The sequence below is a fragment of the Nansenia antarctica genome (assembly GCF_963989245.1).
Source record: "Nansenia antarctica genome assembly, chromosome: 5".
Classification (NCBI taxonomy): Eukaryota; Metazoa; Chordata; class Actinopteri; order Argentiniformes; family Microstomatidae; genus Nansenia; species Nansenia antarctica.
In genome coordinates this window covers 39,432,015-39,457,236 of record NC_137690.1, presented here as the reverse complement: position 1 = coordinate 39,457,236, position 25,222 = coordinate 39,432,015, and the positions used below count along the sequence as shown (strand labels likewise).

The 25,222-nt window shown below is 45.0% G+C and overlaps 1 protein-coding gene across 1 annotated transcript in view; it reads right to left on the bottom strand.

Moving 5' to 3' along the window:
* Nucleotides 1-20,149: 20,149 nt before the first annotated feature.
* clip3 (CAP-GLY domain containing linker protein 3) overlaps nucleotides 20,150-25,222 on the bottom strand; it is a gene marked incomplete at both ends in the record, with an annotated part of 34,493 nt that continues 29,420 nt past the window's right edge. The window contains 7 exons of the mRNA XM_080532024.1: nucleotides 20,150-20,204; nucleotides 20,638-20,710; nucleotides 21,079-21,146; nucleotides 22,172-22,295; nucleotides 22,588-22,722; nucleotides 24,055-24,201; nucleotides 24,341-24,476. Of these exons, the coding sequence (XP_080388150.1) occupies nucleotides 20,150-20,204; nucleotides 20,638-20,710; nucleotides 21,079-21,146; nucleotides 22,172-22,295; nucleotides 22,588-22,722; nucleotides 24,055-24,201; nucleotides 24,341-24,476 (738 nt within the window). The remainder of the gene's footprint in view (nucleotides 20,205-20,637; nucleotides 20,711-21,078; nucleotides 21,147-22,171; nucleotides 22,296-22,587; nucleotides 22,723-24,054; nucleotides 24,202-24,340; nucleotides 24,477-25,222) is intronic.

Sequence of the window (25,222 nt, the reverse complement as noted above, 5' to 3'; positions counted from 1 at the left end):
CCAGTGGAGTGACTATCATATCAGGAAAAGACCCTAAAGTCCATGTTTTCCACCCTGCGGTTTTAAAGGGACAATGAAATAAGATGGGCCTCCATCCAGGGTCCGTTGTAATAGTGTTTCTGTCATTAGCGAAGCCGCAGAGAGTTTAACTCCCACTGTAATAGGCAGCCCCCCCCCCTCACTAGAAGCCCATTTGTTGGTCACAGCCAAACAAAAGAGGGGCCTCCGAAAAGGGACACATTCTCCCCACTGTGGTCACACATGCAGAGCCTCCGTACGGGGCAGGAGGAACAGAGAGAGGGGGGCTGCGGGAGGAGGGGGGGTAGATTTAGACACTCACTCCAAATCTGAGAGGATAGCTTCACTCTACACAGCTTACGTCTTAGAGCTTGGTCAGACGATTTCCGTTTGTGTTATAGGAGGTGATGGGGGGAGGGGGGGGGGGAGTGAGAGAGGGAGAGAGATTAGAATTACTGCGTTCCCTCTCTAAAACCCATCAAATCTCTTTTTAGCAAGAGGGGAAGAGAGGTGGAAGGATGAGGTGGGGGGGTGGGGGTGCGGTGGGGTGGGTGGAGGGGGTGTTTGGTCGAGATAACTCACTGAGCATGTCTGAATGGATTACCCACTCTGCTAATTATGAACAAAAAAACAGTGTAATTATGCATCGCTTTCTGTCCTGTCTCTCTATGATGCAGGGGCAGGAGGAAGGAGGGCCCTGTGATTGGCTGGTCCGGGGGAACAATGGAGCATGTGGCCGCCTAGGCGGAAAGGTGAGGAGGCCACTGCTGTTTCATTTCGACCGAGTTCAGGGGTGAGGTTCATCATCAGAACTCCACGCACAGGCTGTGTTCGGAATGGTATACTAGCATACTGCATACTAGCATACTCAATGAGTATATACTGCATACTGCCTACTAAATTCATAATAAGTATGTGAAAACCAGCCGACCATTTACACACTATGCATACTGCCTCCCAGAATGCATTTCGCCGGGAGCGGCGAATTTAAACCTCAATTTTAAACCTCCATTAGCTAAAATATGTAATTTTGGCTTTACAAGTGTTAACATGTCATTTTATGAAGTTTTAATATGTTTTCAGGCGAGAAAGTAACCACATATATTCCCAAAATGTGTCCAGTTTACCAAAATAACCCGTTTATATATCTGATCTGATGATTTTTTGCGTCTTCTGTTCGCTAGCTGCGTTCGTAAATTCGCCCTGGAAATATGATCAGCACTCATGGAATGCCTCTTGTCCAATCAAATTACCTGGTCCCTTTATGACGTTGCACCCAGTGTGCGCTCCGGCGCTCTCAGAGCGATTTTACGAACGCACCCTACGTTGCTTACCTTCACTCACTCGACAGAAATATCGTAACATAATTACAACACATTGGGGGCCAATATCTTTAGCTAGCTCAAGTAACTAGCTTACTATATTGTTGTCTTAACAGTTGGTAAAATAACATGATTAAAATAAATATATATGAGCAATAACATACTGTATCGTGGGCTGCAGCAAGCACTACAACCAACTTGTCCGTCTGAAGCTACAATACTGGGATCATTCGTGATTGGGCTACAGGCAGTCAGATACTAGGTGAACATGTGTGTAAGACACAAATAAACTTGGATTTCATGCATTTCAAGTGGAATATTTGTAATCATGACAATGTAGTCATGTCTAAGAATGCATTTCACTGTTAATTCCCAGTATAGTGAAAATACCACCGCTCATCCGTGATCAGACTTAGCTGGGGTGCTGCAGCTGAAGAGTATCAAATAGAGTGCAAAGAAGCAGCATCTGCACACTCAAATCTGTGCAAAAAACGATGTTTATTGCAAGCTTTCGGTCCCCAGGCTATCGGACAATGTAAACAACAGTTGTATGACCGGTTTGTGTGACGCAGTTTGACGAGGCTGAAAGCGCACAGGGTTGCCAGATGGGATTGACAATTTACAGCCTAAACTTTCTATAACCTCAAAATCAAGAAGCCCATTCGGCGGTAACCCGCCCCATCTGGCAACACTGGACGCAACCCTGCAATCCTGGACGCGAAATGCATTTTGGGAAATAGGACCCGAGCTAGTGTCCATCATAACTGACTTCAATGTTCACGGAAGTAATTGCTCACATACTACATTTCTCGCATACTCAAATATCGCATACTGTACAGTGTGAACTCACTACATACTCAAAATCTACGTCATATCTAGTATGAGTAGTATGCTAGTATAAAGTATGCTATTCCGAACACAGCCACAGAGAGAGGGCTGTAAAGATGGGGGTCTCAGCAACGTTACCCCTGGCTGGGCCCGCGCGTCTCTCTCTAAGACCACTGGGTGTTGTTTTTTTTCCACTGTGATTTGACTTCGCTTCATTTGACATTTTTAGAGCGACAAACGCTTGTTTGAACTGGTCTTATCTCGGCAACTTAGCTTCGATGATGTGCACGGTAGCGTACGTCTGATAAACATGGCCATGTGTGCGTTGCTCATGTGGCTGATGCGTCTGGCGTGCAGGAGGGGTGGGGGGGGGGGGCTTCTGGGTCGGAGAGCAGGTCGGACGTTGGTTTAGCGAGGCGTGCGGTGGAGGTGTGGGAGGTCTGGAAGTCTGACAGGGTTAGAGCAGCATCAGCAGGGTCGGACGGCAGCTGCTTGCTCCCTCCATTTTCAGGGGAGATATAGACCTTCTAAAAGCCCCTCCTCCTGAAATCACTAAGTAGCCAGAGTAATAGTCAGAGTAGTAAAAGTAGCTGTAGTAGTAGTAATGGTATTATTAGTATTTATAGTAGTAGTAGTAATGGTATTTGTATTAGTAGTAGTAATGGTATTAGTATTAGTATTTATAGTAGTAGTAGTAGTAGTAGTAGTAGTAGTAGTAGTAGTAGTAGTAGTAGTAGTAGTATTAATGGTATTAGTATTAGTATTTATAGTAGTAGTAGTAATGGTATTAGTATCAGTATTTATAGTAGTAGTAGTAGTAGTAGTAGTAGTAGTAGTAGTAGTAGTAGTAGTAGTAGTAGTAGTAGTAGTAGTAGTAGTAGTAGTAGTAGTAGTAGTAGTAGTAGTAGTAGTAGTAGTAGTAGTAGTAGTAGTAGTAGTAGTAGTAGTAGTAGCAGTGGCGGGCGGTGCATTTCACACCTAGGCCTTCAGTGATGTCCGACACATTCCTACCTGAATTATTCTACCTCTTAATACCATCGTTATGACGCCATGACTCTAGAAACTAGACAGAAACACAGTATAACCGGCCGTTGCATCACCTTAACATAGTCAGACAAGTACAACAGAGTTATATTAATATTTCCGAAGCATTTTTTATCAATAAATCCGCATTTACAATGAAGAGTGTTAAACTAACATCTTTAAGATCGCTACATTACCCACGTCTGTCGTCTCGTCCACCATAATAGCGACAAAGGGTGCCTTTTTTTTTTTCAGATTGTATCCCCTTTTTCACCCAATTTGGTAGCCAATTGAACCCAACCTAGCATCCAATTATCCCCTGCCTATTGCGTAGGATCCGCCGCACGACCCCGTGGCCGGCAGTCCCAGAGGAGGCCGCCAGGCAGACTAGCTGACTGGCTCCTCGAGCCCAGCACCGTTATTCCGGCACCCAGGGGGCGGTGTTGCGCGACGGATCCTTGTCCGGAACTATTCCTATACCGCCCTCGGGAGCGGCCGCTCAATATGCCGCTCCCTGTGTGTGCCCCGGTCATATCCGGATCTGGCGAGCTGGGATTCGATCCCAGTCTCCGGTGGGCAGCTTGCACTAGTGGCTAGTGCTTAGACCGCTACACCACCGCGGGGCACCAAAGGGTGCCTTTTTAATCTCCATTTTGATCTCTTCTCATCACTTCAGCAATAGCAAAAATCAGGTCGTTTTGTATTTTGCCTGACGTCCCAGTAAACACTTTGTTTGTGGACAGGTGGTAATGTAAATCTGGGTTGTTTTCAGCCAGAAAAGAAAGAAGCTCAACGTAGTATCCTCTGTTTGTGGACTCGGTGCTTTCATCGTGTCCCCTAAATGAAAGTTATTGTTTACCCAAAAACAGGACACAATCAATCAGTATTATCGATCAGTCAACGAAAGCTTTCGTTGTGAGCTCCGTTTCCCTGCGCACTTTCAAAAGTTTCACATCTACCGGCATAGTTACGCATCTCAATAGTGAATATCAATAGTGCGTATCAATAGTGCGTATCAATAGTGCGTATCCAATCAAAAGACGTGCTGGGTGCTGACATCATTGAGCCTTACAGCAGGCGCCGTTGTTGCTTTTGCTCGCATCTACGTAGGTTTACTAGGTACGCCACAGGTTTTCTCGTTCCAACGTTAAGTTACAGGTCGAATTCGCGGCACCGTTTATTGTGCAGGCAGGCAGATTTTGGAGCCCCCTAGCAACACATTTTGATTGGATAAAAGCTCTAACATAAAGGCCAGCCCTCCAAATCTCAATCGGAGACTGGAAGCAGCGCAACCAAGAGGAAAGCTATGAAATGAAGAGAATAGACTATGGGGAATCATTAATACATATTTGTGGAAAAAATATATTAAAATAAAATGTATATTCTGATGATGTTTAGGCCAGCAGAGAAGGCCTTGCTGGCCCTGATGGCACACCACTGAGTAGTAGTAGTAGTAGTAGTAGTAGTAGTAGTAGTAGTAGTAGTAGTAGTAGTAGTAGTAGTAGTAGTAGTAGTAGTAGTAGTTGTAACCAGGGAGTAGCTAAAAGGACTGTAGAATTTAGGAAGGGCTGGTTATCTAACTAACTCTGAGCTAAATAGGCAGTGTAGGAGGATAGAGGTAGGGGGCGCCAGCAAACCTTTAGACTAGCATTACCATCGTTAGCATTAGCATTGGAATTAGCATTAGCATTGGAATTAGCATTAGCATTAGCATTGGAATTAGCATTAGCCTTAGCATACAAACAACTAAACACACGGTAACGGTATCCCATATGAACGAACACATTTATTTACACAACTGATGTATACATCCCCAGATATATACACTCCCTCCCCGCCGGCCACACACACACTCAATCACTCACTCACAGTACCTAGCCTGGAAAAGGCTCAGAGTCTCGGACTGCAAGGAGCGCGTTGAGGCCTGGTTGGAGCTCGCATGTGCTTCGAGGAAAGCAGCAGACAAAGGGGGGGGGGTGACGTAGCAACGCGAAGGGAAAGGGGCTTCTTCGTGGTCCACGACGAGGTGTGTAGGCTCAGGTCCGGTGGTCCAAGGTCGGTAGCAATCCACTCGTGGAGACGACGGCTCTGTCCAGCTTGAGTCTCGCTTGGTCCAACGTTCGCCGCCGGCTGCTGGCAAGGCTGGCTAACGGGGACACAGCTAAACGGGCTATCACAGTTGTGAACTCAATAATCACTTTCTGGCGTCTTCAGCTTCAGCACGGTGTGCGTGTTACTGCCTCCGCCATCTTAGGTCGACTTCTCGTTACTTCTCTCTCGTTACTCTCTCTCGTTACTCTCATCACTCGGATTCTCGTCACACTGACTCACAGAGCACTTCCGTCCCTATATATACACCACCGAACCTAGCATCCGGGTCACGGACACACCCCGGATATACCACGTCATTAAACATATACATAAACATTACAATAACAATACATACACCTTCATAAACGTACAGGAATAGTATAGAAAATAATAAAGGAAATAACAGGGCAAAATAGGGCTGATTTGGGGAAACTAAACTGGCTCTAAATTGTGGGCCTTCATAACAGCCGCCCCATGAAACCCTCGGTTTCAGTTAACTAGGGAAGGCACACTGGCTAGGCTGCTCTAGCAGCGTGAGGTATGAGGTGATAGTGTCCTTGGTAATTTGAGGGAGCTCAATCAGGCGTGCCACAGGTCGGGTGTAAGTGCGACCACCAACGTCCACGATGGCCGTCCGCACCCTTCCATCCGGACCCGGCAGGACCTTGGTCACTCTGCCTGTCTGCCAGGCGGCGCGTGGAAGGGACTGGTCGATCACCAGTACCACGGCACCTTCGGACAAGTTGTCTCTCTCCCTCGTCCACTTCTGCCTGACTTTTTTGTCAATCTCCATCTGCTTTCTGGAAGACTCCAATTCTCTCTCCAGCCCAGCTATCTGGGTTTTCAGCATGTCCCTTTGCTGCTCCACATCCAACTTCTGATCCTCCATAGGTCGGAACTTCCTCTGGGTGGCCTCTCTCAACTTCGTTTGCTTGGCAATCTCCTGACGCATCTGATTCACCTCCTCCTCTTTAATCCTGAGGTCAGATGCCCTTTGCTGATTGTCCAGGGACGGTTGCTCCATACTCAAGGCGTTGTGCTCGTTCTCCTGCTGGAGTTTGGTGTTTCTGACTTGCAGCTGCTCCAGCTCCTTTGTGGTTCTCTCATTGTTGATCTTCTGCTCCCGCAGCTGCTGCTCCAGCCTCTGCTGCTCCTCTCTGCTTCGCTGGCCCGGCTGGTTCAGCACTTTGATGTCCGACTGCTTGGCGTCCAGCTCCGTGTGCAGCTGCTTCACTTCCTTCTCCAGAGACGTGATAGTAGTCTGGTCTTCCTGGGATAGCTTTAGTGCAGTGGCAACCTTCACTGAGTTGGTCACTGTCTCCGCATTCAGCTCTCTGCATTTTGTCATCAGCCGCTTCTCACTCACGTGGGACTTCAACAGGGCACTAGTCAGCTTCTCATATTCAACCCTGAACTTATCCAGGCTCTTCTCTCCGACCAGCTCATCGAGGACCTCCTGGAATTCCTTCTGCAGGGAATCAAAGCTGTTCCCCTCTCCCTCGGGTTTCTGGACGTTATCCCGTAGCGCCGCATTCATGGAGTCCACCCTGGTGTGAAGGCAGTTGATGGTCTGCACTTCTTCGGTTCGGACATGGAGGGATGACGTAGCTCTCCCGTCTCTATCTCTCCACTCGGTAGCGCCTTGGAGGGCCCACCCAAGCGCAGTCTTAACAGCCATCGGGCAGCCTCGTGGTCCTCTCAGCGGAGGACGGAGCGACACGATCAGTGCAGCGTTGTCCGAGCCGATGAGAAGGGTTGGCTCCGCTCCTTCTATCGGATGTAGGTCTACTCGCCGTAGGTGGGAATATCTTGCGCGTAATCTCTCCAGGGGGTAGTCGTAGCGGGAGAGCGCTAGCTGGTCTGCGGTGAAGACATTCTGAAGCCGATATCTGGCCGACGGCCGCCCCGCCGGGGAGATAGAGAAGTTGATTCTCGCCCCGGTGACCTCTTTAAGGTCGCGACGTATCGTGCGCAGAGTCAGCTTCTCCTCAGTCCCTTGGAGCCCCAACTGGCGCACTGCCCCCTGGAGAAGGATGGTCCGTTCCGACCCGTCGTCTAGAACGGCGTACGTGTCGTACACAGCGTTGTTGTGGTGAAGTCGGACCTTCACCACCTTCAGTAGGACCTTGGAGCCGCTGCTCTGTGGCGAGTCTAGATAGTAGATAGGTGTTTCCTCTTCCGGTGCGCTACCGGACCTAGGGCTTCTGGTGCCCTCCGTGGACCTGGCGAGGGAGACCTCGTGTAGGATGTTGAGGTGGACCTCCTCACAGCGGTTGCACTTTCTCCTCAAGGTGCAGTTCTTAGCCAGATGGTCGCGCCCACAGTTCCAGCACCTCTGGTTCTCCTCGAGCCACCTCTGCTTGGCCTCGGTACTCAGGTTGTTGAAGTCACTGCACTCATTGAACCAGTGCTCGCTGGTGCAGTACGGACATGGCGGTGGACCTCTCCGTCCCCTTTGAGGGGGTTGAGAGGAATCCTTTCCCTCAGGTCGGGCTTTCCTCTCTCTCCGAGGCTCCTCCTCCGTGTGCAGCACTCCTACTGGGCGTCCTCGGTTCGAGCTCGGCCTGTCCCAGCGGTCTCCCTTCTCCCTCTCCTTCTTCGGCTCAGCGTAACCCATGGCGTCTACGTTGGTGTCATGCACTTCCTCCAGTAGGAACTCCGCGAAGGCAGCCATGCTCAGACCCAACTTCCCGGGGTTACGAACGCGCTGCTGTCGCCGGAACCTCTCCTGCCGGAAGCGTGGGATCTTGCGGAGCAGCCGCTCTACGTTGGAGGTGCTGTTGATCTCGCTGGCGCCAGCTGGGCCCTGCGTCTTCAGCATTCCAACCAAGGTGTGCACGCGGAGCGCGAAGTCATCCAGCGCCCGTTCATCCTTGATGGGGGCCTGCTGTTCGAGGGCTTGCAGTTCAGCAAGGGCGTGGTTCCAGGGACGACCGTAGCGGGCATCCAAGTCGGCGAGCGCTCTGGTGTAAGGTGTCGGTGCGGAGGCATGGGCCAGTACCATGTTGTGGGCTCTGGGGTTCCTCACATGCTGAAGGAGAATCGCATATTTGTAGGACTCTGAGCAGGAGTCGTCCAAGAGCGTGTCTAGGCAGATGCGTAGTTCCACATACTGGCTCCTGTCCTCGTCCTTGAAGAAGGGGAACTTGGGTCCCTCCACCTGGGGAAACATGCTGTAGTGGATGATCGGGGCTGGAGTGACGGTCTGGGTGTCCGGCCTGCATGCCTCTTGGTTCACTGGAGGACCTAGGGGTGTGCTACGCTCTTGGGGAATGGCTCCCCTCCCGGGCAGCGACGCTGGCTCCCTCTGGGCCGCGTAGCGGTCGGGTCCCTGGTCCTCTTCCTTCCAGGTGGTCAGCTGGGCCTGTAGTTGGACAGTCATGGCGGGGGTCATGGAGCCATCGGCGGGGGGTTCAGGAGATGGCACTCGAGAGGGCCGTGCGGATGATGCTCTGGAGCTACGGGCCGACGGAGCTCTGCTGATGCACACGTCGCGCATGGTCTGCATCACTTCCGCTATCGTCTCCGCGTGCAGTTGCTCTCTCGCCATCTGCCTCTCCGCCGCGCGTTCCGCCCCCTCCATCTGGATGCGTTCCCTCTCTAACGCCTCCTGGCGCTGTCTCTCCGCCGCACGTTCCCTCTCTAACGCCTCCTGGTGCTGTCTCTCCGCCGCACGTTCCGCTCCGTTCATCTGGAGGCGTTCACGCTCGAACTGGAGGCGTTCCCGTTCTAACGCCATCTCGGCCTGTTGGCGCTCCCGCTCTAACGCCATCTCGGCCTGTTGGCGCATACATTCTGACAGCGCGGCACTACTCCCTCTGGAGTGCAGGCTATCCGCCCCAGAGGCAGAACTGCCCACGGAAACCCTGGACCGGGAGGAAGCCACTGAACGGCAGGAGCTAGGTCTCGAGCGCGCCGTACTGGGAGGCAGATCGTTAAGACTGAGGCCCTCCCTCTTCCGCCCGCAGGCGCTGTCGGACCGGGCCTCTCCTTCCTGCTCTTCCGTTTCTACGGCAAAACCCTGCTGTTCTGCCATCTCATCCTCAGGCTGGTGCTCTTTGATGGCTGTCTCGGTGCTAGCCACCCGCGCGCCGGCGGACACCTCGGCCTCTCCGACCACTGTATCCCGTGGAGTGCGCTCCTCACTACCACTCAGTGAGCTTTCGAGCTCAAGCTCATACTCCTGTAACCTCGGAGGCAACCGCGGGACTCTCTGTGGTCGTGGCTCTGGCTCAGGGGGCGGAGAAGGGGGGGTAACTGTCTTGTCTGGTTGGCTGCGCTCAGCCATGCTATCACTACACAACCTATCCGGCTCGAAGGACCAATTGTAACCAGGGAGTAGCTAAAAGGACTGTAGAATTTAGGAAGGGCTGGTTATCTAACTAACTCTGAGCTAAATAGGCAGTGTAGGAGGATAGAGGTAGGGGGCGCCAGCAAACCTTTAGACTAGCATTACCATCGTTAGCATTAGCATTGGAATTAGCATTAGCATTGGAATTAGCATTAGCATTAGCATTGGAATTAGCATTAGCCTTAGCATACAAACAACTAAACACACAGTAACGGTATCCCATATGAACGAACACATTTATTTACACAACTGATGTATACATCCCCAGATATATACACTCCCTCCCCGCCGGCCACACACACACTCAATCACTCACTCACAGTACCTAGCCTGGAAAAGGCTCAGAGTCTCGGACTGCAAGGAGCGCGTTGAGGCCTGGTTGGAGCTCGCATGTGCTTCGAGGAAAGCAGCAGACAAAGGGCGGGGGGTGACGTAGCAACGCGAAGGGAAAGGGGCTTCTTCGTGGTCCACGACGAGGTGTGTAGGCTCAGGTCCGGTGGTCCAAGGTCGGTAGCAATCCACTCGTGGAGACGACGGCTCTGTCCAGCTTGAGTCTCGCTTGGTCCAACGTTCGCCGCCGGCTGCTGGCAAGGCTGGCTAACGGGGACACAGCTAAACGGGCTATCACAGTTGTGAACTCAATAATCACTTTCTGGCGTCTTCAGCTTCAGCACGGTGTGCGTGTTACTGCCTCCGCCATCTTAGGTCGACTTCTCGTTACTTCTCTCTCGTTACTCTCTCTCGTTACTCTCATCACTCGGATTCTCGTCACACTGACTCACAGAGCACTTCCGTCCCTATATATACACCACCGAACCTAGCATCCGGGTCACGGACACACCCCGGATATACCACGTCATTAAACATATACATAAACATTACAATAACAATACATACACCTTCATAAACGTACAGGAATAGTATAGAAAATAATAAAGGAAATAACAGGGCAAAATAGGGCTGATTTGGGGAAACTAAACTGGCTCTAAATTGTGGGCCTTCATAACAGTAGTAGTAGTAGTAGTAGTAGTAGTAGTAGTAGTAGTAGTAGTAGTAGTAGTAGTAGTAGTAGTAGTAGTAGTAGTAGTAGTAGTAGTAGTAGTAGTAGTAGTAGTAGTAGTAGTAGTAGTAGTAGTAGTAGTAGTAGTAGTAGTAGTAGTAGTAGTAGTAGGAATAGCAAGCTCGATGGCGGCATGTTCTATCTAAGAACACATGTGAAGGGTAGCATATTATGTATTGGATTAAGGGGTATTATCATTTTGGGGTTTATGTAGCCCCTCCTGCTGTCTATAATCAGTACTGCACCAACACAAGCACATCAAATCTATGATGAGTCAACTTATTATGTAAGTGACAAATTGAGCAGATTTTCAAGGCAAAATCCACAGATACAAGATTCATTCAGTTTTCATATCTTATGTTAACATAAGGTAAATCAAATTATGGTTGATCCACTAACATTGATTTCAAGTGCTATAATTTAATGCTTATGGCGGTTAGACGATTATCAAGATGACCCAGATAACATCTTGTCATATATAAGACGGCACCGTAGGACCCACTAAAGAAGGATCATATATGGAGAACATTGACAAACAGAAGCCAAAGAGTCTCTGAAATCCCAGTTGGGAAAAACTGCCGTTCACAGCTCACGTCTTCACCCCAGCATGGAGTAAATATTTTAGCGTACACTTAGCAGTAGCATGGCTGGGGGAAACCTTGATTAACCTCCTGGCTGAGTGAATCCTAGAGTATTAAATGATGAAAAGAAAACAGTGCTGTTCTGTCTAGCCGTGACAGGAACGCTGATGCTAATGTGATGCTGACCAAACTATGTATGACTGAATGATACAAAATTCCCCATCACAAGGGCATGAAAAAAGTAGTAGCTTCCTGTATGTTGATCATCAGGTTTAACAAGAGCAAGCCCGGACGCAGGATATGCAGCCCAATTTGAATTATGTCCTTATTTCAGGAGAATTAAGTCATTACTGGGTTAAAGCCAAAAACCCCTATAATGGTCCTATAAATAAAAATCATCTATTCCCTCCCTCCACTTTGGATTCGGCCTTCTTGCTCTGGAAGGACAGAGGCCTTACAAACTTTTCGAACCTCTTTGAGAATAACATTTTTTGTAGTTTCGAGATGATATGCACTAAATATAACTTGCCCCGGAGTAATCTCTTTCGTTATTTTCAGGTCAGAGACTTTGTGAAAACCCAATAACCCTCTTACCCCGAAATGCCACACAACCAACCCTGGGAAAATCTTATGGCGTTCACACCAGGTCAAAAAGGCCTTATCTCAAATATATACCACTCTCTCACTTGTCTCGACACACACTCTCTAACCAAAAATAGGAACAAATGGGAAACTGAACTCAATGTAAACTTCACTGACGAGTGGTGGGATGGAGCGATAGACCGCATTAACACCTCAACCTCTTGTGCCAGATTAGGCCTTATTCAATTCAAAGTCTTCCATAGGCTTCACTTTTGCAAATCTAAACTCGCAGCAATATATCCTGATGTAGAGGACAAGTGTGAACGATGTGCTTTATCCCCAGCCAATCTTACCCATATGTTTTGGTCATGCCCTAGGCTGGTAACCTTCTGGACTACTATCTTTAAGATACTGACAGAGGTTTTTTCTGTTAATCTCGAACCCTCACCCCAGATAGCCATATTTGGAGTTCCACAAGATTTCAGTCTCCTAACCACCAAAGATTCTAATATAGTAGCATTTACTACACTGCTGGCAAGGCGTAGAATTTTACTAGGATGGAAATCTCCAACTCCTCCTTCAATAGCCATGTGGCTTACAGACATAATGCACTTCCTAAAGTTAGAAAAGATTAAGTTCACGCTTAGAGGTTCAACAAAAAAATTCTACTTGCACTGGCAACCGTTCATTACATATTTTGAGAACCTGACAGCACTTCCTACAAACTGATGCTTTTGTAACCAAGCAGTTTGTTGTCTGCCTTGGCCTCTGAGACCATGACATTTCCAAATAAAACGGACACTAACTTACCTATGAATATATTGTAGCTCATGATCTGACGCCTGAATATGACTTATGTAAGCAGCAATCTCCTACTACATCATTTATACAACCTAGCAGAATTCCTTATGATATTATTTCCCCCCCCAATTTTTTCTACATTTTATTATTATAATTTGTTCGTGTATGTGTATGTATGTATATATGTATGTAGCTATGTATATATGTATGTATGTATGTATGTATGTATGTATGTATGAATATATTTGTAAAAAATATATAATTTCTTATAATTTATTTTTTATCTATTTCTTTACTTAACGTTTTTTAAAAAAAAAATTTTTTTACGACCATACAGATATATATGTATGTATATATATATTTTTTATCTACTCACTAAATTGTTGGTAAAATTGGTAACTTGTTTATATGTATGTGTGACTGGATGGACAGATCTATATGTATATATGTATGCAGACATGTTTGAGAGGGAGGGGTGGGTGGAGGGCAGGGAGAAAAACAGAAAATATTCATGCCTTTTTCAATGTACTGTACATGACATCTATACTGGAATAAAAAAATATTATATAAAAAAAAAAAAGCCAAAAACCCTTCAATGCTATAACATCTGGTTAAAGTGCATACAGTAAACTGAGTGATGACGTTGGCCTTGTTAAGTAAATGTTTGTCCAAATCCTTCAAAACAGGCGAATGTTAGCGAATGTCGAATGTTAGCTTTGTAACGAGAGTAGCCTACTATAGTGGAATCTCTGTCTGCTGTCTCATTGTGTTTGGGTAATGAAGTCAGAATTCACATGCAAGGATGTCATATCTACGTGGCCTTGGCAGCATTCATCGCAAATGTTACCTCTATTATAGGCTACTGAAACTGGCATACTGTAGGCTATCTACATACGAAACCACATCAAATTCCATGTTAACCATACAAATCCCATTCAGTTTAAACTTTGCACGGTCAATTGATTAACAGTGACTTCTTTGAAGTTGTTTGATGGAGTTTAAACCAGGACAGATCGACAGCAGAGTTGTCTGTTCCTCATTGATGTCCATGCAAGTTTATTCCACTGATGTTGGATCACAGAGGGTGGGGGATTGATCTATATAGCTAGTCCCTTAATTCTGCTCACTTCTGAACATCCATCAGGCTCTTAACATCTATCAGATAGCAGACATGACACATATTTCTTTTATCTATAACATACGATGTATTTGGATACACAAATTAGCTATTTCTAATGTTACACATGACCCATTGAAAAGGTCCTCAGTCATACGGGCTTGTTGACAGAAAACCCCACACCCAAACAGCTTCTGCTTTGTCTTTGACAATGGGATTTTAGCAGGTATGATTGTTGTTACAATAGGATTGTATTAAAACACAAGGTTTGTTTCTGCACAGACGAAGTTGAGTGTGACACAGCCATGTGACAATTGTATGAATATCATATTGAGTATCAAAAGAAAGAAAGCTATATTCAAGTATTTTGAAATCAATAGACTACTGTATAGACGCCACAATCCATTCTTCCATTTATTCCTTCTTTTTCAATGGATAATGCTGTATAACCTTTTATGCTGCAGGGAATGTTTGCATTAGTTTAATCATTATGAGTGGAATATGAAACATAAACATGAAAACCCTGGGATATAACGTAAAACATACCCAGACAAAATTGTAACACGTTTTCAAGGTTTTTAAATGGTTTTCTTTGATTAAGGATGGCAGCTATAGGCTAGTTGCAACAGTATGTTCAGTGCTTTCAGAACACAACTGTTGAGGAACATGACGGTGACGTCACGAAATCTGACATCTAAGAGGAAACATTTAGAAAATATCAGGGCTTCTTTTTAAACGTTTTCTACTAATAGTACTTTTCCTACACCCTCCTCAGTAATAAGAGAGAGCCTTTAACAGACGATACTGGCGTGGTGGTAGCCAGAGAAATATTGACTGTGCACCAAGAAGTGATAGAAATAACAGCCAGTATTCGACTATTACAGAGGGCATTTAACAGCATCTTAGATTGTCTCTTGTCATTGACTTCAATCTGAAGTAATTTGCATTTAGCTTTGATCCGTCCAGCTTTAGAGTAGCATACACAATGACATGTCATGATACTGTTTTATAATAATAATAATAATAATAATAATAATAATAATAATAATAATAAAGACGCTGGACCAGAGGGGGGGGGGGGGTGCCATACATACACAGCCATTACTGCTTCAGACATACGTTGTTCCTGTTCAGAAGAGGATGAGGGTGCCAGCATTAATGGTTGATTGAGTCACTGTCTGTCTCATTGTCCAGTTTCACATTCGTCCAATACGTTGCGCTGTGCCCTACTTATGTCTCCTATCATCAAAGTAAACATATTGTTTTATTTTGAGGAGAAGGGCTCCACCAATTGGACAGAAAGAGAATTGCCCCTTTTCTCCAGACAAAGGCCTTACATAAGAAGGTTATTCTGAATTAGTTAGGTGGTTTTTGAGCGAGGAATGTTCACAGTGACTATGAATACGTGCGTATAGCAATCAACAATTCAATAATAAGTAATAGAAAGTCACAAAACGTGACAATAAAGTGTCAATAGTACTAGTGCACTGTATAGCTACATTGTTGCCTATATTATGATTCATATCTTGAGAATGTGAGGAAAGGCTAGTGAGCTGAAAGGTTAGTGAGCTGAATGTCAGCTTTTTATTGTAATAACGTTTTGACTCAGCCCCTGACTTTGATGATCTTTGATGATAACGTTCATGATCTTGTTATACTTCCTTGTATGGAATGTATCAATTCAAGATCTAGGCCTAGGAAAACCTCGGTAAAGTGACACCTGTTTTAAATGGACTCTATGTTGACTAGACAAGGTGGGATTTAGCTTGAAAGTTGTAGGCTAATGATCAATCATGTCACATAAGCCTACGTTTAACATAAATGGTTGAAATACCAACTTTAATTTGACCTATGACGCTAGGAACAGGCCCTAGGTCAATGACATCGTCCATATCCGTTTCGACCGAATCAAACTCATCAATACCCATATGACAAGACATCCGATTTTTACATTTCTTTGATTCAGGTGCATCAAAGTCATTAGCCTTTGAATCAAATGATTCGTACGATCTTTAATGACAAACCTGGACTGTTTGAAGGGTGTATAGCTTCAAAGAACTTTCCCTAATGTTGGACAATTATGCTACAAAGGAAATGCAAATTGCATAATCATGAAGAAACACATCTTAATCGTATCTGTGAAGTGCGATGGAAAGTATAAAACCTTGGCTTCAGCATATGAGACTGCACATTTGAGAGAGGGCAGTGGTCATCCTCGGAAAGGTGCGGTGAACAATTAAAACAGACTTGGGAATTTCGGATCTCAAAGCATGTCTACGACCAAAATCTCAAACTTCAGCATCGATCACATTTTAGGAAACGAAGTGAGTCCTTCCTATACAACAGAGCGTGTATCACAGCCAAATGTTGGATTTGTTTCTAGGCCTGGGATCTTTTTCCAAGGACTCTCGAACGAATTGAACGAAAACTGGAATTTTCATCCGCCCAGGCTTCTCTCCAACGGGCCACAGGTCCCGACCGTCCATACTCTGGGTTATAGCAGTTACCTCGGATATAGATCATTTCATTATCATCCGGATTTCAGCTTGTACCATGGAGCTCAATACAGAGGTTTCAACGATGAAAAAGGTGACTAATAATAATAACCTTTATTTGTATAGCACTTTTCCTGCAAGCGAATAGTAGGCCTACATTGTATGTAGGCCTACGTGGTTCAAATGTATATACATTGTATCATTGTGGTTCAAATTAATTTGTAAATATATTTTTATCAGAGCTCTGTTAGTGCTACATTTTCTTTCGATTTTAGGCATGCTTTTGAAACAATTGTTTAATTGAATTGCTTTTTCTTTCAGGGACTCAGCCACAGTGCAGTCACCTGGGGCAGGTAGCGAACCAGAGACAGAGAAATAGAATACGCACTGTCTTCACCGACAGTCAGACCAGACAGCTGGAACGCCTCTTCCAGATAACGGATTACCCCGCCGTGGACGCGCGGGCTGAGCTGGCGCGCAACTCCGGTCTCATGGAGGAAACCGTTAGGGTAAGAGAACGGTCCTTAATATGGATACATTTTGATATGCTGCCATTGACTTGATACCTCGTCCTGGACGTTTCATGATCTAACATGTATCTCTCTCTCTCAGGTATGGTTCAAGAACCGTCGTGCTCGTAGAAAGAGACAGAGGACCAAGGCCAAGTGTCCTGAGTGGTCGAGGCGGGAGGTCAGGGACGGGCCCGCGGCCTACAACAGTACTGCTCACCAGGAGAATGTCTTCTCACGATTCTGCTGATGATAACACATTTTTAAATGCAATTTATGCTTCTCATCCCCCTTTTTTTTACAGCCAATTATTTATTTTCACTACTTGCGTTTGTAAAGACAAAACTCAAGACCTATTAAAATGCACCTTTAATAATCAAATGTCCGTGTGTTATCTGTCCCTCTATAGGCCTATAGCCTACATTTATTTGAAAGTCCTATGGAAACAAACAAGTGACAGAAAAAGTAGAAAACAACATCAATTTTTTATTTATTATATTCATAGTCAGAAGAGTTGTTTCAATGAGAAGCATTTTCATGCTGAGATACACAGTTGGAAACTACCAGAAAATACTTAGAGAGCATGCAATGAATATTATTCATGACACCAGTACTAAATCCAACATTATAGTCCCAACCGAAAACCCTCTCATTATACAGTAGTTAAACATAAGGGTGAACATAAGGTTTGAATAACTTGAATAACCTGGGTACCTGTTTTGGGACATACACACTACAAAATAAAAGTACACTTAGTGAAATTATCAAAACGTATTCCAAGAGGCAAAATAAACTGTCAAACAAACTATGGCATGTTTATGGAGACAACATTGTTGAGATCAAGTTTTTAGAATAACAGCATATATTTATAGAATGACAAGACACCACTTAATAAGATGATCTCAAATGCCATAATATCCTTGAATTAATAAAACGTTGTTTAAGATAAGACACAAGAATAGAGATTAGGCCTACCTGTAATTGTGTTAGTCGTACAGGGGATAAGAAAGTGATACACAAGTGACATCTACTGGCATACCATGATCAACATTATAGTACAGTAGTCAGAATACGTAGTGATTTTCAACATAGGCTCTACCAGTGTAACAACCAGTAAATATATAAACAAACACATTTCTACCATGACTTTGGTCCATCTTAACTTCAAACAATCCTGTGGTGAAGTATGGTGATGAACTATGTTACACACTACACAATTCTAGTGACATGTTTCCAGCATAAGTGTCAAAGAAGAGACATGGCGATGTATTCTTACTGATAATCAAGCGGTTTAGTATGGTGTGGGGATAACTAGATAACAATTAATGCTGACGAAAGTAAAGACATTAGAGGCGTCCTTGACGCAGTATAATCGGAGCATTGTAACAATGAACGCTTACTAAGAAAGCTCTCTATACGACACAGAAGTAAAAACAATATCCAATATGTGTTGATACGGTGAACAAAATAAGTGGAATAGAAAGGACAAAATGACATGACAATTGGCACAGCTTCTTAAGTATCCCCTCACATAAATTGGAGCCTTTTTTCGGCAAGGGCAACTCAACCTGGACGACTCCTCGAAGGCAATTCCGTCATACGATCCCTTGTTTGTAGTTCAGTGACGCTCAGACAGAGCTGGTCATAACCCCACAGCAGCAACATCCAACACTACCACACAAATCCGTAGCAATTGTTGCATCCAGTACCACATTGTATGTGGCGGATTAAGCTCAGAAAAACAACAGTGCAAAAAAAAGAATAGACACGTCCTGATATTAAGAGTTCTCTTCATTTTTCTTTCTGTACTATGGTGCTGTTAACATGTTCACGACGGTGAGAGTGCAGGAGCGAGACCAGGTGTTTTTCTCTCCCTCATGGTGTGCTTACATACAGTAGTGTTGAGTCAACGATGACACTATCTATATCCACATAGCTAGGTACACAGATTATATATTGCTGTTTAGATGCACATACTCATAGATTTTGACATTTAAGCACACACAAGTTTAGACGGTCAGACCTTATTTCTTCTAATGCTCACATTCACAAAACGTACCAAAATCTAAAGGAGAGAGAGAGAAAGAGAGAGAGAGAGAGAGAAAGAGAGAGAGGGAAGACAACACAGGGGTGCAAACTGTGGTAGCACTTGTCTGGCAGGTGTTCTCTGTCGTTAAGACTGTGACTGATACACTTACTAACTAAGAACCTTGACACGTGGAGGCCTTGGTGTCCAGTAGTACCTCTAACAAGGATACAGTCTTGTAGAGGTTTCCATTTCTACAGACAACTTTTGTAAAACAGCTTTTGAAAAGTGGCCAAATTCATCTGTGCTAACACAAATGTCAAATGCAAAGTTAAGTGAATGCTACTTCATGCTACACAATAAAGACAACAGATAGCCATGTACTCTAAGTTGGTGGGTTCCCCTTCTTTTGCATTACATTACATAACTTTTTGGGGTTATTAGCTATTTTGGTTAACATGACTTGGATTTTGTCATGCCCTTTCACATGATGTGTACTTGGACTGTTCAAAGCGCAATAAACATATAAGAACCAAGGATCTAAATGTGTGACCCAGTTATAGAAAAACACAGCTCTGTCTATCTGTCTGTCTATCTATCTATCTATCTATCTATCTATGTATCTATCCAAATACACATGTATGTTCTTCATTAATGACTCTTGCAGTAGCTGGGACATAATAGCTTACATTTTAATAAACAAAATTAGGCTATATATATTACCTTATTTCCAGTAATATAGGTTAAATAGCATTACACCGGGGTCTGCCTTAGAGAATTAGGAGACCAATAACCTCATTCTTTTCACTTTTCACTTGGTTGCCCATGGAGAGCTGGGTAGTAATCTCAGAAATGAAAGTTGAGCAGCATGTAGCCTTTAGCCGCTTGAATGTTGCTCTAATGGAAGGACTATTAGCATAAGAAGCTGTCTGACTAGTCAAAGCATTTTGGCAACTTCTAACATGGGTAATAAACAGCTATTAACACCAAAAAGGAAAACTGAAGTGTCTTAAATGTAAAATTACGATATCTATTAGAGAACTGCTTTCATGGGGTTTGTGCCTCAGAGATACGGTTATATTTGTCGCATTATTAGTGTTGCAAATGGAATGCAGGACGTTAGTTAAGATACAAGATACAAGGCACTAGGTTTTGCTATAGGACTCCGATCAAAAGGGGATCTGGGGGGTGGAGGGGGCGGGGGCGGGGGGGTTCACTACTGTAATTCTGACAACAGTCTGGTTAGGTTCTCAGAGAAAAGCACAAATGAAAGATGGGACATTAAGAGGAAGAGAGAGGTTGATCTTTTGTTGGAGGAGGAGGAGGAGGAGGAGGAAGGGCGTGGTTAGGACTGCATCTCTGCGCGGAGCATCCAGGGAAACCAGCAGCAGAACAGCAACCTTGGGAAGAGGAGAGGGGGGTTGTTATGCTTCATATTCATGTTATACTTCATATTACATTTGCCACATCATACCTGCATGGTAATGATATGATTACTCTGTTACTTGGTTATTTTTTTAACATGTGAGCGGGGCGTTTAACATGTGAGCGGGCGTTTTCTTTCCGTGCACCAACTCTTTGGAACCTTCTTCCATTGGACATCAGACAGGCATGCTCAGTGGAAGTGTTCAAAACCAAGTTGAAGACCCACCTGTTTTCTGTTGTCTATATGTCATAGCTTGTTAAAGTTATTATTATGTTGAAGTAAGTCAGTACTAACTAATTACCAAACAACTATGTTATAACAGGTTGAACTTCAAGTAAAATGTGATTAAGTTTGAGGTTGTTTTGCAACTGATCATCTCAGAGATGACGGACAGGGAAAGCGCGTACCTGGATATAGAGCTCTCAGACGTGATGTCCTTGGGTGACCTCACCGCGTTGAAGTTCCGTTTGGGCTGGGACACTGGAGGGAACGAATTATGAGAAAAACTATGATGCAAAGAATGCTTATTATATACACTATATACTGTACATATATATATATATATATATATATATGTGGAGGGTAAAAGGTAAACAGATCCAATCAAATTTAAAACAGCATTTACATAATATACAGGATACCATATGCTTTAGGGTGAGCAACTCCTCAACAATGCAACAATCAGACAATATCAATATACATTTTCAGTGCACTGTCATATTAATGATAACAATAATAATAGCAAAAACAGCAAGGATAGCAGCTAGTGTCCCAGATAGCCCAAACAACGACCACAAACACTTACGTGCGCTTACTCAAACGCCAGGACTTGACCTCAAGATACTTACTAGTGACTTGATGGACTTTCTTCACGGTTGTACCATCAACACTCTCGCCTTCCTTCGGTCCACTGATTCTGAGAGATCATTAAAAACAATAGGTTAGTTATTGGGCAGAGCGCCGACACACGCTGCATTTCTGTTATAGCTAATTATATTTATATTTACTGGCAGGTCAGTATGACATTGAACTATCACACATTGTCCTTTAACAGACAACGGAGAGGGAGAAGTAGAGTTGTACGGTAAGTAAGTAAGTAAAGTAAAACTTTATTTATATAGCGCCCTTCACAGCACGAATGCACAGGGTGCTTTACATCACCAATAAGGTATAAAATGGGAGAAAGGAAAAGTGCAAACAAACATCATCAAAAGAGATTAAAAAATCCAAAAACAGAGGAACACCCCAAAGGGGCAACATAAACAGAACATAAACAGAACATAAACAGGAACAATAAGGTGGCTATAAGTGACTACCGGCCTGCCTAAACAGGTGAGGCTTTAATTGGCGTTTAAAAACGGGTTCTGCGCTTAGGTGGCATAGCGGGTTAAGCGTTGACCATGTAACCGCAGGGTCCCCGGTTCGATTCCGGCTGGGGACATATCCTGCATGTCATCCCTCCTCTCTCTCTCACCCATCCTTCCTGTCTAAATCTCTACTGTATCTGTCAATAAAATGAAAAATATGAGTGGGACTGCCCCCCCTCAGAAAAAAATACTTAAAAAAAAAAGAAAACGGGTTCTGAGAGAGTGGCTCTCAGGTCAGGGGGGAGGGCGTTCCAGAGTCTTGGGGCCGTCACCTCAAACGCTCTGTCCCCTTTTAGTTCTTAGTCTGGTCCTGGGTACGACCAGGAGCTCCTGGTTGGATGACCTCAGTGACCGGCTGGATGAGTAGGGGTGGATGAGATGGGAGATGTAGGCGGGGGGGGCTTGGCCATGGAGGGCTCTGAAGGCGAACACCAGCACTTTGAACTGGATTCTGGCTGTCTATCAGCCTTTTCTGGCAATGACTGCCAATGCATAGTTACTGTATAGTTACTGTATAGCTACTGTTCTACAGTACACACACCACAGTCATTTCATACAGTCATAAAAGTCTTACCTCTGGACACGAGACGGGGGTGCAAAGACGCCGTACTTGGGCAGACAGTTGAAGTAGCGGACCCCGAACACTGACCCATCGTGCTTCCCTGTCGGCTGCTCCAGCTCCACACCGAACCAGTAACCTGGGTGCACATGCAGGCACGCACACACGCACGCACACACACACGCACACGCACACACGCACACACGCACACACACACACACACACACACACACACACACACACACACACACACACACACACACACACACATTACTACTTACAGTTATAAGAACTCAACACAACTGCTTTTATATCGTCAATGGTTGAACAGCTGAAGGGTTCTTTAAAATGAGCAATCATTTTTTTTCAGAAAAAATAAATTCTCTGGCTTTAATTTTAGTTTTTTTAACAGATTACACAGCTAGACACACCTGGGGCGAAGTCTGTCTTGCCGTAGAAGCGGATGATGCCCTGTTTCTGCCCAGCGACCAGCACCTGGTCCCCCAGCTCCACCTTCACGCCGTCTGGGTCCAGACTGGCCGTGGACATGGACTTCTTCCTCAGAGCTAGAGGGGACAGACACCCAGACAGAAAGACAGACGCCCAGACAGCCAGACAGACAGCCAGACAGCCAGACAGCCACCCAGACAGACAGCCAGACAGACAGCCAGACAGACAGCCAGACAGACACCCAGACAGACAGCCAGACAGACAGCCAGACAGACACCCAGACAGACAGCCAGACAGACAGACAGACACCCAGACAGACAGACAGACAGACAGCCAGACAGACACCCAGACAGACAGACAGACAGACAGACAAACAGACAGACACACCCAGACAGCCACAGACGTGTCTATTAGAACATGCACAGGTCAGGATTCCCCTTCCAGAAGAGACTTTGGTAACACCTAAAGGGAAGGTTAATTTATTTTGGACAGTTTTTTTTCCTGACGTAGGCATCCAGTTATCAAAACCATCGTTGATTACAGTTGCCATTGGCAAACCTCAGCACACTCTAATGGAAACATTAGGGACTTAATAATATGAATGTTGTAGAGCGGAATTTTACTACAATCCGTTTCCGTCTATTATATATGGCAGAGATTTCGGGCTTATGTTTACTTTGTAGCAAAACACATGTAATGTTGATAATCATCCAATCCAATGAATTATCACTGTGTGCATAGACATGTTGAGTCTGTAATTATTAGGACAACAAGGTAAGGTCAAATAGAATGAATCAATAAGGCTTTAATATAATGTATACTTGTACATATCTAGCACAAGGCAAATACTTAATAGAAAAAAGGTGACATTCTAGTACAGAGAATAGAGAAAAGGAGAGATATGATCATTACAACACACTGATACTTCCATACTTACAACATGAAGACAACCACAACAGCACCAGGAACAAAGGTGACCTCACCCACAGAACTACCATTCTCTCACCTCCACCTTTCTACCATCCTGAATACCACAGCACTGAAACCAGGAGCCATTGATAAGGCCCAGCCAATCACCATTCATCTTATTGATCTTAACTCATGACATCACAGATATAATACTAATAACTTTATTTATATAACAGTTTTTAAAACAAGGTTACAAAGTGCTTTTACAAATATATTTTCTTTTAAAAAGGCAAGGCTGCATGTGCTGTAGGTGTTCTAACTCCTGCCTTGTAAGGAGGCCATATGTGCTTATGACAGGTCTCGTCTTGGCAAGTCTAAAGAAAGGAAGTGTTACAAAGAGTTCTCTTTCGATTGTAAACAAACAGAGCTCTAATCTCTGCGGATCAGGATCTCGTCCGGTTTACCGTGGCAGATCGCTTGCTTTGGTCTAAGTGGGGATGATGAATGGTGCGGCACATGATTGGGGGAGACCCTGTTACCTTTCTCTCTCTCCTTCTCCTTCTTCTCTTTCTTGTTCTTTCCTGTGACACGGGAGAAGTCCATGCGGGGGGTCTTGGGGGTGGAGGTGACGGAAGAGGGGGTCTGCTCGGTGGCTTTAGCAATTTTCGACACAGGAGCAAATATCCCTTTAGGACAGATAAGGATTAAACCACACTGGATTAAAATACCTGGATGCTCAAAACAAACAGACCGATAACAAAAACAAACACACAAAAAGTGTAAATGCACTTGCAATGAGTGAGACGACGTGTCACATGACCTTACCGAGCTTGGGGGGGCAGATGAAGTAGCGGACTCCTCCCACGCTCCCGTCGTTCTTGCCCTCAGGCTCGTCCAGCTCCACGCCGACCCACTGGCCGCTGGCGAACTCTGTCGTCCCGCAGAAGCGCAGGGTACCCATCTGTGGAGGAGAGGTGTGGTTACAGCTGCGGGCTCGTCAGCGCTCCGTCCTCTAGCTAGCTGTCCCTGCCTCTGGTGGCGTCTAATAAAGACAAACGGTTTGTCTTGGTGTGAAGTCGTCTCGCTTGGGAGTTTTTGTCAAAGTGGCTTGTCAAACATATGAGTTCAGTGAGTAGTTCAATGGATAGTGTACGTAGCATACATTTACGTAGCATACATTTTGGGGGGGGGTGTCGATCGCTATTGACCCACAGAACCAGAATGGACGGCGTATCTTAAGAAATGTGTGGGTAGGAAGTAGGAACTAGAAATTGTGTAGCTATCTCATTACAATGCGAAAAAATAAATCGAATTTTGCAGCCGTGAGATGGATGTTTAAAAAACTATAACCAAAATGTTATCCTGCCTTTTCATCAGTTGGTCCAGGGTGATATGAATACAGACTTATACTCTATGATAGCTACGTACTGATGACGGTGTTAAGTGCTATTTACATGTCAAATACTCAAAAGATGCTTCTTTAAGACCTGGGTCGAAAACAATTTAAGACACATTCCGATACTTGGGGTGCGGTTGATTTAGCTTGCTTGGCACAAAGGGTGGGCATCGTTCTGAGATGATTCCATTAGTGCTACTGCACTGAGTAAGTTAAATCCAGCATACCTCAAGTATTTCAAATACTTTTCCACCCAGGTCTGCTTATCAGGAGGACACCATGCGCACGCGCACACACACATGCACACACAC